Source organism: Ipomoea triloba, chromosome 5 (genome assembly GCF_003576645.1).
Source record: "Ipomoea triloba cultivar NCNSP0323 chromosome 5, ASM357664v1".
Classification (NCBI taxonomy): Eukaryota; Viridiplantae; Streptophyta; class Magnoliopsida; order Solanales; family Convolvulaceae; genus Ipomoea; species Ipomoea triloba.
The window spans coordinates 8932269-8945883 of NC_044920.1; the positions used below are offsets into that span (position 1 = coordinate 8932269).

General features: G+C 34.1%; 1 protein-coding gene across 1 annotated transcript; it reads left to right on the forward strand.

The window, feature by feature from the left end:
• The first annotated feature begins 243 nt into the window (after positions 1-243).
• On the forward strand, positions 244-1092 carry LOC116020187. The gene has a single exon (XM_031260668.1). The coding sequence runs from the start codon at positions 244-246 to the stop codon at positions 1090-1092; it is 849 nt and encodes a 282-aa protein (XP_031116528.1).
• The last annotated feature ends 12523 nt before the right edge of the window (positions 1093-13615 follow it).

A 13615-nucleotide genomic window follows, 5' to 3' on the forward strand; every position in this document is an offset into this window, starting at 1 on the left:
TCAAAGAGCACTCTGCAGCCACGATCAAAGCGACGTTCACATGGTACAGGTGGACGACACTCACTCTGGTGGGCTGACTTTGGACCAGAAAAGGCGTCGGACTGATTCTCTTGGGCCTACTGTGGAAGCCATCTTTGGACCGAACACTGAGTCCATTACTAGTACTATTGATCTTAATGGGCCATTTGATGTTTCAAAAAACTTGCTAAGGGCGGGACCTGTTACGCAGGCCCGCCCAGAACAATGAGTCTTCTATCTTGGAACTGTCGTGCGCTTGGGAACCCAAAGACAGTTCAAGTCTTAGTGGACATGGTCCATGCTAAGAGGCCCAACATTTTATTTCTTGCTGAAACTTTTGCAGGTACGAACAAGTTGCATTCGGTCAGAACCAAAATGGGTTATTCAGGTCTATTTTGCGTTAATAACGACGGTCACAGTGGCAGTTTAGCTCTTCTCTGGAAAGATGGAACCTCTGTTTCCATTCAATCATATTCCAAGCATCATATTGATGCTATTATCTGTCTCTCCCCCGATGATTCAGAATGGCGTTTCACTGGCTATTATGGCGTCCCTAAGAGACACCGCCGTCAAGAATCTTGGTCCCTACTCAGACAGCTCTCCAGCAGGTGCTCTCTCCCATGGGTGGTAATGGGTGACTTTAACGATATCATGCATCTAAATGAAAAACGAGGTGGTAATCCTCAACCCGTGCGTCTAATTCGAGGATTCTGTGAGGCTGTGGAAGAAAGTGGATTAAAAGATTTTGCATTTGAAGGCTATCAATATACCTGGGAACGGTGCAAGGGTTCCCCAAATTGGGTTGAAGCAAAACTGGATAGGATACTCATATCTGATTCTTGGGGTGATCTCTTCTCAAATGCACGTGCGTCTTCAATTACAACCCCAAAGAGTGATCACATGTCGCTCCATCTTCAGATTCTGCCCCCTCCAATGCCAAGCCCGAGAATCCGCCACCGTTTTGAGAACCTCTGGTTGCGGGATGCTCACTGTTGGGAGATAATGATTGAATCATGGTCAAAATCTCATGGACAGAATAGGCCGCTGTGGAAAAGCAATTTGGATTTGGGGTAAGGAATTTGCTAGACACTTTCAACGACGCTTGGATCATTGGCGACGAATTATGGATACAACCAAAAGTAGAAGGGACCAAAGAGGAATATCTTTGTTCAACGAAGCCCAGTCGCATTATCTGCGTATTCTCCAGCAGCAGAGTGACTATTGGAGGCAACGGGCGAAACAATTCTGGTTGCGAGATGGTGATACCAATTCAAGTTTCTTTCACAAATCTGTTCACAGAAGGCAGCAAGCCAACCGAATCTCCAGGCTCAAGAACAATGATGGCATTTGGGTCGAGGAAGGTATCAATCTGGACACTCTAATTATTTCTTACTTCCATGAGATATTTGGCCCTTCTATGAGTAACATGAATATTGCTGCTATTGATAATGTGTGCTCTACTGTCCTTAACTGCATTAATCCTATGTTGAATGAGTCTGATAATCTCTTGCTAAACAAACCAGTTACTTTGTTAGAGGTTAAGAATGCTATTTTTGATATGAAACCGGATAAATCACCCGGACCAGATGGGATGAACCCCGGTTTTTACCAACATTTTTGGGATATTCTCTGTACTGATTTACACAATTTCTGCTCTGAATTTTTTAATTATGGGATTATTCCTGCCAACCTCAATAATACTCATGTGGTACTCATACCGAAGAAATCAAAGCCTGATTGTATGGGTGATCTCAGACCTATAGCCCTATGTAACACCCTATACAAGCTGCTGTCCAAAATTCTTGCAAATCGCATTAAACCACTGCTTGTTAACATTATCTCTGAGTCCCAATCGGCGTTTGTTCCGGGTAGACTCATCACGGATAACATCATGCTAGCCTATGAGATAAACCATTATCTAAAAAGGAAAAGGCAAGGTAATGTTGGTTGTGTGGGAGCTAAACTTGATATGAGCAAAGCTTTTGATAGAGTTAATTGGAACTTCTTACTTTCTGTTCTATCTAAGATGGGATTTTCTGATAAGTTTGTCAACTAGATTCGGCTGATGATCTCAACTGTGTCATACACCTTCCTTCTTGAGGGTAGGGCCATTGGTTCCATAACACCACACAAAGGGCTGAGACAGGGAGACCCTTTATCCCCTTACCTCTTCATCCTTGTCCTAGAAACATTCCACCTAATGATTCGAAAATCCGAAAGGGCCGGGTTAATACATGGAGTCTCGATTGCTAGAAATGCCCCCCCCTATTACCACTCTCTTCTTTGTTGATGACTGCTACTTGTTTTGTAAAGCCACTTCCTCAGAAGCCACAACCCTCAAAAACATTATAACCTCCTTCACCTTAGCTTCTGGCCAAATGATTAACTACACAAAATCCTCTCTCTCTTTCAGTAGAAACACAGATGCCTCTTCAAAGGATTCCTTTAGTAATATTATGGGGATTAGAGAGGGTAATCTCAATGGAAACTACCTTGGTCTCCCCTCAATCATCGGCAGAAACAAGCGTGAGCAAATGATTAACTATACAAAATCCTCTCTCTCTTTCAGTAGAAACACAGATGCCTCTTCAAAGGATTCCTTCAGTAATATTATGGGGATTAGAGAGGGTAATCTCAATGGAAACTACCTTGGTCTCCTCTCAATCATCGGCAGAAACAAGCGTGAGATTTTGGGCTTCATCAAAGATAAAGTGATTGGCAGAATTAACAGTTGGACTCACAAATTTCTATCTAAAGTTGGAAGAGAAGTTCTCCTCAAGAATGTAATTCAGGCAATCCCGACATTTGCAATGAGTGTTTTCTTATTACCAACTGAGCTTGGTAAGGATATTGAAAGGACTATGAATAAATTTTGGTGGGGCTGTGAGAGAGACAGAAACAAAGGTATTAGATGGAAGAGTTGGGAGAGGCTAAGTGTTCCCAAGAAATGGGGTGGAATGGGATTTAAGAGAATAAGAGAGTTCAACATAGCCATGCTGGGTAAACAAGCCTGGCGTCTAATCCAGTACCCTGACTCATTATTATCTCGAGTTTACAAAGCCAAATACTTTCCCAATACCTCTTTTTTTGATGCTACTATTGGTAATAACCCATCATTTATATGGCGTAGTGTGTTAGAGTCTCAGACAATTCTAAAGAGTAGTTGCAGATGGAGAATTGGTGATGGCAAATCAGTTCATATCTGGACAGATCCTTGGGTCCCAAACAGAAACTACCCTTTCATTCAATCCCATGGTTCACATCACAACAATGGTCAAAAAGTGGATTCTCTGATTGATCCTATTGGTCCTATTTGGAACACCTCTATTATTGATTCCATGTTTAATCAATCAGACAGTGAGCTTATTCATAGCATTCCCCTTCCTGAGTCTAATGTTGAGGATAAAATTATATGGATGGAGGAGGACAAAGGCATTTACACAGTCAGAAGCTGCTACAAGAAACTCCTTGGTGATATGCAATCTGTTGCCCCTCCCTTTTGGTCTAGGTTCTGGAAATTGCCCTTACTACCTAGAATAAAAATCTTTTTCTGGCAACTATGTGCCTCAGCTCTGCCCACTTACTCCAATCTGAGAACCAAACATGTTCCAGTTCCGGATGTGTGCCAAATCTGTAATGCAGAGGATGAATCCGAATTCCATCTCTTTACTCGTTGCCATCTTGCTAGAAGCTGCTGGGATATTATAGGAAATATTGATTATCATTCTAGCAATTCTCTTCTTGACTGGCTTGAACTCAATTTCAATACAAAGGCTGACAATGATCTTTGCTTGCTTATATCTACTTGTTGGAAAATATGGGAAGCTAGGAATGAGAAAATATGGAACCATAAAATTATTAGTGCCTCTCATATCTGTTTGTCTGCTGCTAATCTCTTATCTGAGTGGAATGCTGCCAATTTACCTATGAATTTTTCCAGGCTTCATGCTGTACATGCAACGTGAACTAGACCTCCTGCTCCAATGTACAAGCTCAATGTGGATGCGGCTCTTGACTTTAACAACAAACGTGTGGGCCTTGGCTTTGTATTGCGAGATTCCACTAGTTCACTTGTTGCAGCTAGGAGTGCTCCTTAGTTCAATTTATTTATGCCAAATGAAGCAGAAGCTATGGGCGTAAAAGAAGCCTTGAAATGGGTAAAGACTCTGAATGTGGACAATCTGCAGCTTGAAAGTGATTGCCTACAAGTGATTAATGGCATCAACTCAAATCTTACCATCTCCTCTTTTGATCTTATTCTAAATGATGTTAGAAAACTAGCTACTTGTTTTACAAACATATGCTTTTCATTTGTTAAGCGTTCAGCGAATAGGGTTGCCCATATTCTTGCAAGGGAAGCCCTTTCTTTGTCTGAGTGCTCGGATTGTAATTCTGTTCCTTTCCCTTCCATCGCTCGTGCTTTGAGCATGGATCTTCATTAATACAGTACCTTACTTCGTTTTCAAAAAAAAAAAAAAGAAGAAAAAGTAATAATTTAGTGATACTTACTCTAGAGCCAAAACTCTACTGCACCCACTAGAAATTCTTGATGATCCTTGATTGTCTGCTAGTTTGATACTAATTGATGATGAATAGGAGATTGATGATGAATAGGGAAGAGACTAGGGTTTTATTTGTTTGGGAGAGAAGGGAATGGCGACACAGAGAGGAAAGAAATATATGGAAAAAGAGTTATCTCAGAAACGGTATTTATATGTAGAGGGATAATATAATTAGGATTAGGAATTTAATTATGAATATATGATGGGGCATACGTACATACTACATCTGATATATTATGATTACTCAGATTGGGAAAAATATTAGAATCAATATAATATTCATAAGATCATATGAATTGGGAAACTATAATATCTTTAGAATCATATTAATAAAATACCATCAAAATAATTTTAGGTCACATAATATATAATAATAAATTCATATAATTATGAACCATGTAGTTAAAATAACCAGGTATTACAACTTTGGTCAGCTAGCTACTTCATGGTCTGACAACCTCGAGGCAACCTACCTGTGTGCTAATCCAGTCTTTCATGCTCGGACTAAATACGTCGAGATCGACTACCATTTTGTTCGTGACAAGGTTGTTTCTGGGGACTTCATAGTTAATTTTGTGTCTACGAAGGACCAGTTGGCAGATATCTTTACGATGCCACTACCAGGGCCTCGGTTTCAAGCTTTACGGGACGAGCTCAACGTTGTAACCCTCCAACCTTGTGCTTGAGGGGGTGTGTTAGAGTCATTAGGCTGGTGTGTGGTTCATATTATTTTGACTAAGCTACTCCCTTTTATGTTGAGGTAAGTTAAGTCTCTTGTATCTATTGTGTTACTTGTAAATTAGTGTTGATGAATTTGAATATACGAGATAATACTTTTACTTAGATGAAGACAAGTTGTGTCTAGACGAAACGGACACCTATTAATCGGGGTGGGTAGTTATGGTCTTCATTTGGTCGAGCCTCGACTACCTCTACCGAACCCATGAACCTTGCCGACCTCTTGGGCCATGATCATCTCACCCGGGGCTGGCCTCGTAGTGGGAGACTTTTGATAAAATAAATAGTTATTCAAATAATTTATCATACAGTGTACTATTTCTATTTCAAAATGGATATGATGCACAATATGAATAATTATGTTTGAGTTAATTTATTTAAAATTTATTTTTCATGTAATATTTTTGTTTATCAAAAAAAGTTAAATTTAAAAATTATTAAAGAAAATGGGGACAAAACGATTACTAAACTAGAAGCTAGGTTGAGATTGAAGTGATGAGTACGACAAACATAATGCTGGTGTGAGTAACATGCAATGTTTCCATGCGTGAATCATGCAAGCATAAAAGTTCTGCCTCAAAATCATCATTTTCACCATAGCCAAAAGCTGTGGGGATTCACTCCCATTTAGTGTACCGCAGCAATGCTTAGAGTGGTACCACTAGCGTCGACAAATTTTGCGCACCTAACTAGATACTTACAGCGCGTTTGGTTGGGAGGAAAGAATTAAGAGGGAAAAGAATTGTAATTCGGTAAAATTGCAATTGGATGAATAAAGTAGGAATTGAAATTACAGTGTTTAGTATAAAGGAATAGGACTACATGGAATTGAAATGTAAGAAACGACAAAATGACTAAAATGCCATTATGGTGTTGTATTCAATAATAATAATAACAACAATAATAATAATAATAATAATAATAATTCTTTCAAAATAATAATAAAAATTCTTTAAAAAAGAATAATAATACTCTGTAGTAATAATAATAATAATTCTTTCAATTTTTTTAAAAGAAGAAGACAAAGGGTATGGGAGGAAGGGCAAAATTGTCTTTACACCTACAAAATTGCCCCTCCTTTCCCTTGAATTGCAATTCATCATTTGGAAAGAATTGCAATTCCCACCAACCAAACAGTGTAGTTTGGGAATTCATTGAATTGAAATTCAATGAATTACAATTACCCCAAACTACACTCAACCAAACAACCTCTTAATAAGATTTTCTCAAGCTAGGAAATCCAAAAGGCTAGACAGAGAGTGCCCAGTTGGCAAATATTAAATTTGTAATCTTTAGATACAAAGATTATGTTTCACTTACTCAGTTATTTCTTTTTAAAACATTATATATATGAGCTAGTTAGGAAGACCCTATACAATGGGAAATGGCAAATTATATCATGCACTACTGTTCATTTTTCAAGGTACAAAACGATATTATTTTATATTAAGACGACGTTTGGTACTTTTCGATAAATTAAATTCTTGAAAAACTATTTCCCATTAATGTATTTGATGCAAATAACTTTGCAAGGAAAATTAATTAACATGTTTGGTGTTATCCTAAAATCAAAAATAAAAAATAAGAACTTTTAGTACTATTGACTGCTATTACATACTTTCTTTATTTGTTGCATACCAAAAAGTCAATACCCCATCACCGGGGTTCGATCCTGTAACCTTCCCCAAGGAGAGTCACAGCCACCCGAGCACAATAAGGTGCTTGGCCTAAAAAAAAAAGAATTAAATTACCCAAAAATTTAATTAATTATAACATTTGGTTTGTTTAAGCTTTACTATAATTATATTTTTTTAAAGCTCTAATATATCATTGCTATATACAAACATTAAAAAAACATAATTAATAAATTATATGAGATAAACTTTTAGTTATAACAAGAATATTCAAAATACAAACCAGCACGTATGTTAAAACATGTTCTGTGTTGTTATACTTCGTAATGCCAAGAAATATGATAAGTGCATTTTTGTGCTTTATTTTATGATGTTTACTTTGACTTAAAAATTTTTGTTAATTAATTGTATTTTTATGATTAATCTTATTAAATTATGATATTTGTATTTAGATTCTATTTATCTAATAATTATAAATAAATAAAATAATAATAATATAGTATGCAATTATATTAGTATTAATAAGTTTGACTGATTTTATTTGGACTTTAATTTATTTAAAATGTGGTGAAAAAATTATTTTTCATGTTGTGGACCATGGTCCAAAAACGGCGTCGTTCCTTTAAATAAAGAAACGACGGCCGGTATATTTAACAATTCCCGTGTTTCTGTTGTATTCAAAACAAAATGAAACTACAATGTATCTAAAATGAAACTAAATAACGTATCTCACATATTGTGTTTATATTATAAAATGAAACTGTAATTAAATTGAAATGATATTTTAGTTGTATTGAAATGAAACTACAATATTTATAAAATAAAACTGAATAACATTTTTCACATATTGAGTGTATATATTGTCAAATGAAACTGTAGTTGAATTGAAATAATACTTTAGTTGTGCTGAAATGAAACTACAGTATGTATCAAAAGAAACTGAATAACATGTCTCACATATTGAGTATATATTGTCAAATAAAATTGTAGTTATATAAAAAAGTACTTTAGTTGTGTTGTAATGAAACTACAGTGTATATAAAATGAAACTGAATAACAGTTTCACATATTTGAGTGTATATTTTCCAATAAAATCGTAGTTGAATTAGAATTATAATTTATCGGTTTTGTAATAAGACTACATTGTGTATGAAATAGAATTCAATAGCAAGTCTTATTGTAATAAGACTACGGTATGTATAGTGTCAAATGAAACTGTACTTGAAAAAAAACGAAACTTTAATTGTGCTGAAATGAAACTACAATGTATATAAAATGAAATTGAATATTTTATACAAACAGAATTAATTACACGAAACGAGTGCCATTTCTTTTCATTAAAAGAAACGACACTGTTTTTAATCATGAACCACATTAAAATTTGTTAATTTTAGATTGGTGGGTCAACAACACCGTGAGAAAGGAGATGTGAAGAGGCCATGGCGAGCGCATCTTAGGGCATTCAAACGGTTAAGGATGGAGGGCCGATCGGTTCACTGAAGAGTATAAATAGAGGGAGTGCGATCAAAGAGGAGCATCGGTTTTCTCATTATCTTCTCACCAAAAGCCGTTCGGAATCTGGTTTTCTGGCGGTGATTTCTGTTGGGCGACAACAATTCTTGATGGCGGCGCTACTCCGAGTTTTGCTTCTTCGTAGCAGCTTCTAGACGCCGCGGTGGCGATTCAGTTCAGCGCAACAGCAAATTCTGTTCGGTGCAGCAGTTTTTGGTTCCGCGATTTCAATTCTGGGCACAACATATTAATTAAAACAGCAATTTTGGTGGCAACAACACTAATTCGACAGCATAATATCTTCAATTTGCAGTTGTCATAGTTTTGAGGCAAGGTAATTGTAAGATTTTATTTCCATTTTAATAACTGCTTTGTTAATAAGTAAATGATGACGTGATTACTGCTTGTGCTTGCATTCTTAATCATGATTTTCTAAATATTTTATTTGCCAATTAAATTAAGTATTATCCTATAATTTTATTTGCTTGATTGTAATTGTGTTAATGAGTGGGCAAGTTTAGCATAGTTCGGTTAAGTTATTTAATGGAATTTTTAGAGCAAATATCATGCCTATTAATTTCAAGCTTTATATCGTAAATGAATGAATAGTGTAGTTGTTTGGTTCTTACACCGAGTATTTTGTAGTTTGTTAAGATTTAATGGGTTTTAATTGTTTGAATAAGTGCCTTAGGCATATGAACAATGAAAACACGTGGCTAATTCTGGACGCCATACAGGATTTCCATATTAAAGAAAAGAGCGAACCCTTAATTTATTTTTTTAAATCGGAAAGGGAGGGGGACCCCTTGGAAGCCAAAAGTTATATTGGCTCCACCACTCTACGCACACTCGTAAGTCGTAACATGCGCCAAATCGTCGAGATATGCTTCTTCAGGAGCTGTAAAACATCAACTGCAATTGCCTTTGTTTTTTACCTATAGTTTCATTTGGATAAATTCATTCCGATTTACAATTAGTTTTGAACACTTTAAATTGTATGTTAAATTAATTAATTTAATTTCGAGTTTATACATTGCATTGTATCAATTCCGTGTGAGTTCGACACTTGCTTTTTCACACTGTTACTACTGTGATTGATGCACTTGCGAGGACATTATTAAAATTGTTCATCAAGAGACTAAATTATTATATTTATAAGAGAGTTTTAATTTAGTGCGAAAAATGACAAATACGTAATTGAATAAATTTGGTACATTCATAGTCGCCCGAAAAAACAAATCCTACCTCCCTATGTGGGATTTACTTTCCTTGATATCATTGAAATATATTCTCATTGATTCAAACTTTTTTAAGTCCAAGATCTCAACAAATGTGAGAATAACTCTCACCTTTTAAATTTTCAGGAAAGTTTGTTTAAACTTTCTTGGCTACTAAACTCTCTCTAAGTTTTACTAGCTAGTACCTCATATGTAATAACATTATCTTGTACTATATTCATAATATTTGTTCTATATATTCATAAACATAAACTTTAATGTACATAAATACTAAACTAAATGTACATTATATATACATATATATATATATATATATACATATATATATATATATATATATATATATGGGTCACACTTGTGTGGGACCGTCTCATGGGTCTCAGTCCGTGAGATGGGTCGGGTCACACAAGTATACGGGTTAACATGTGCATATCATGTGTCTTTTTATGTTTCTCTCTCTACATTCAACACTCTCTACTTCTCACCCTCTGCATCTCACGCCGCATCTCGCTTCACCGTCTCCGTCTCCTCCCATCTCCTCTACTCAAGCTCTCCACCTCCTCCCATCTTTGCCGCAACCTCCAATTCATAATCCTAAATACAAATTCAATTAGATTGCAGACGATTTTATGCAAATTCAATTTTTTTTTTGAAAATTATGCAAATTCAATTAAATTGCAGCACCAAGGCAACAGTCACTACCACCCCATTTTTATTCTCATAATTCCCTTACTCAACCTAACCAAACTCAACCATTCTCAAAAACCTTCACCATCCAATTTATTCAATTCGAGCAGATTATACTGCCACAGTACTCACAATTAAAACAGCTCAATCTCAACCAATTCAATATTGAATTTTCAAACCAAACTGCACACACTTCTATCAGCAAATTACTGCCCTTTATTTTCCAGTAGCAGCACACTGTATTGCCTCTCAAACAACAACAAAACATACATTCAACTTCAAGCATATTCAAGCCATATAAACCATTCAACCCATCTAATCAAATGACCTTCAATTCCAGAAATTACGTAAAGCAACCATTCCATAATCACAAAATTCAGCCACAAAGATATCCACTATCTTAGAGCATTATTAAACCAGCAGCAAACACAGTATTTAGATGAAACTCACCTACTTAGCATATCTCCCCTGCCATTCAATAAGATTAGAGCAGCTACTCATAGCATTTAAGAATTTCATATTAAGGTTAAATCAACATTGTAGCAGCAACATTAATGCAACAATACTTCCATTCTCAATATATTCCAATCCATTACCTAGCAACAGCTGCAAATATTCTACTTCATAACACAAATGAATATTTATAACTTTAAAATATTCTACTTCATAACACAAATGAATATTTATAACTTTAATCTATTCTACTTCATAACACAAATGAATATTTATAACTTTAATCATCAAACATTCATAACACAAATGAATATTTATAACTTTAATCATCAAACACAATACTTTATAGTGCAAAGATACTACTTCATATAACAAATAAATAATCAGCACTATATTAAATCTGATACTTTGTAGTGCAAATATTCGACTTCATAACACAAATGAATATTCATAACTTTAATCATCAAACACAGTACTTACTAGCACAAATATACTACTTAATAGCACAAATGAATACTGTACTCAACACTTTAACTATTAAATTGAATACTTTATGCCTAAAACTAGTACTTTTAAACACAAATGAATAGTCAATACTTTAACCGTTAAACCTAATACTTTATAGACTAAAACTAGTATTTCATAGCACAAATGAATACTAACACTTTAACCATTACATTTAATACTTTAACCATCAAACACAATACTTAATAGCACAAATATACTACTTCATAGAACAAATGAATACTCAACACTTAAAACATTAAATCTAATACTTTATGGTGCAAATATACTACTTTATATCACAAATGAATGATCATGACTTTAACCATCAAACACAATACTTTATAGCCTAAAACTAGTACTTTTAAACACAAATGAATACTCAACCCTTTAACCATTAAACCTAATACTTTATAGCCTAAAACTAGTACTTCATATCACAAATGAATACTCAACACTTAAAACATTAAATCTAATACTTTATGGTGCAAATATACTACTTTATATCACAAATGAATGATCATGACTTTAACCATCAAACACAATACTTTATAGAGCAAATATACTTCTTAATTGCACAAATGGATAACCAACACTTAAAGCATTAAATCTAATACTTTATAGCTTAAAACTAGTACTTTATAACAGAAATGAATACTCAACACTTTAACCATTAAATCTAATACTTTATAGTGCAAATATACTACTTCATATCACAAATGAATACTCAACACTTTAATCATTAAGTTTAATATTTTATAGTCTAAAACTAGTACTTTTAAACACAAATGAATAGTCAATATATTAACCATTAAACCTAATACTTTATAGCCTAAAACTAGTACTTCATAGCACAAATGAATACTAACACTTTAACCATTACATTTAATACTTTAACCATCAAACAGAATACTTAATAGCACAAATATACTACTTCATAGAACAAATAAATACTCAACACTTAAAACATTAAATCTAATACTTTATGGTGCAAATATACTACTTTATATCACAAATGAATGATCATGACTTTAACCATCAAACACAATACTTTATAGAGCAAATATACTTCTTAATTGCACAAATGGATAACCAACACTTAAAGCATTAAATCTAATACTTTATAGCTTAAAACTAGTACTTTATAACACAAATGAATACTCAACACTTTAGCCATTAAATCTAATACTTTATAGTGCAAATATACTACTTCATATCACAAATGAATACTCAACACTTTAATCATTAAGTTTAATATTTTATAGTCTAAAACTAGTACTTTTAAACACAAATGAATAGTCAATATATTAACCATTAAAGCTAATACTTTATAGCCTAAAACTAGTACTTCATAGCACAAATGAATACTCAACACCTTAACCATTACATCTAATACTTAACCATCAAACACAATACTTAATAGCACAAATGTACTACTTCATAACACAAATAAATACTCAACACTTAAAGCATTAAATCTAATACTTTATGGTGCAAATATGTTACTTTATATCACAAATGAGTGATCATGACTTTAACCATCAAACACAATACTTAATAGCACAAATATACTATCTAATAGCACAACTGAATACTCAACACTTTAACCATTAAATTGAATACTTTATAGCCTAAAACTAATACTTTATAACACAAATGAATACTCAACACTTTAATCATTAAATCTAATACTTTATAGTGCAAATATACTACTGAGAACATCCAGTGACATTATTCTTGCTTTGCTGACTATATGTGTTATTTCCTCATTTGTTTGATGATGTTGTTGTTTTCGTTTTCTTTGTTCAAAGTATTACTTTTCCTTGTAAGACTAAAACTTGGAGTCATGTTAAGAAAACGTAAGATTATGTGCAATCATTGGGTACATAGGTGGGTTAAATTCAATTCAATATGGAATTTTTGGCAAGGAAGAAGCGAACACAGAGGTTCAGTTTTAAATTTTCAGCATTCTTGAATCTAAATGTAATTAAAGTTGGAACATGAATTACTCAAAAAGAAAAAGTTGGAACAAGAATTACTCAAATTATCACAATAATTAATTATTCACAAGCTTCCAAACATGTACTATGGCACAAAAAAGATACATTGCAGTTTCTGCTCAAACTTAGTCGAGATGAGAGAAATTCTCATTTGCCGAGTTGCAATACTTACCGAGTTGCACATGTCCACCAATTCATAAAAGATCCGACCTGTCTGACACAAGTTTTTGCTTCTTTTTTTTGCCTATATATATATATATATATATATA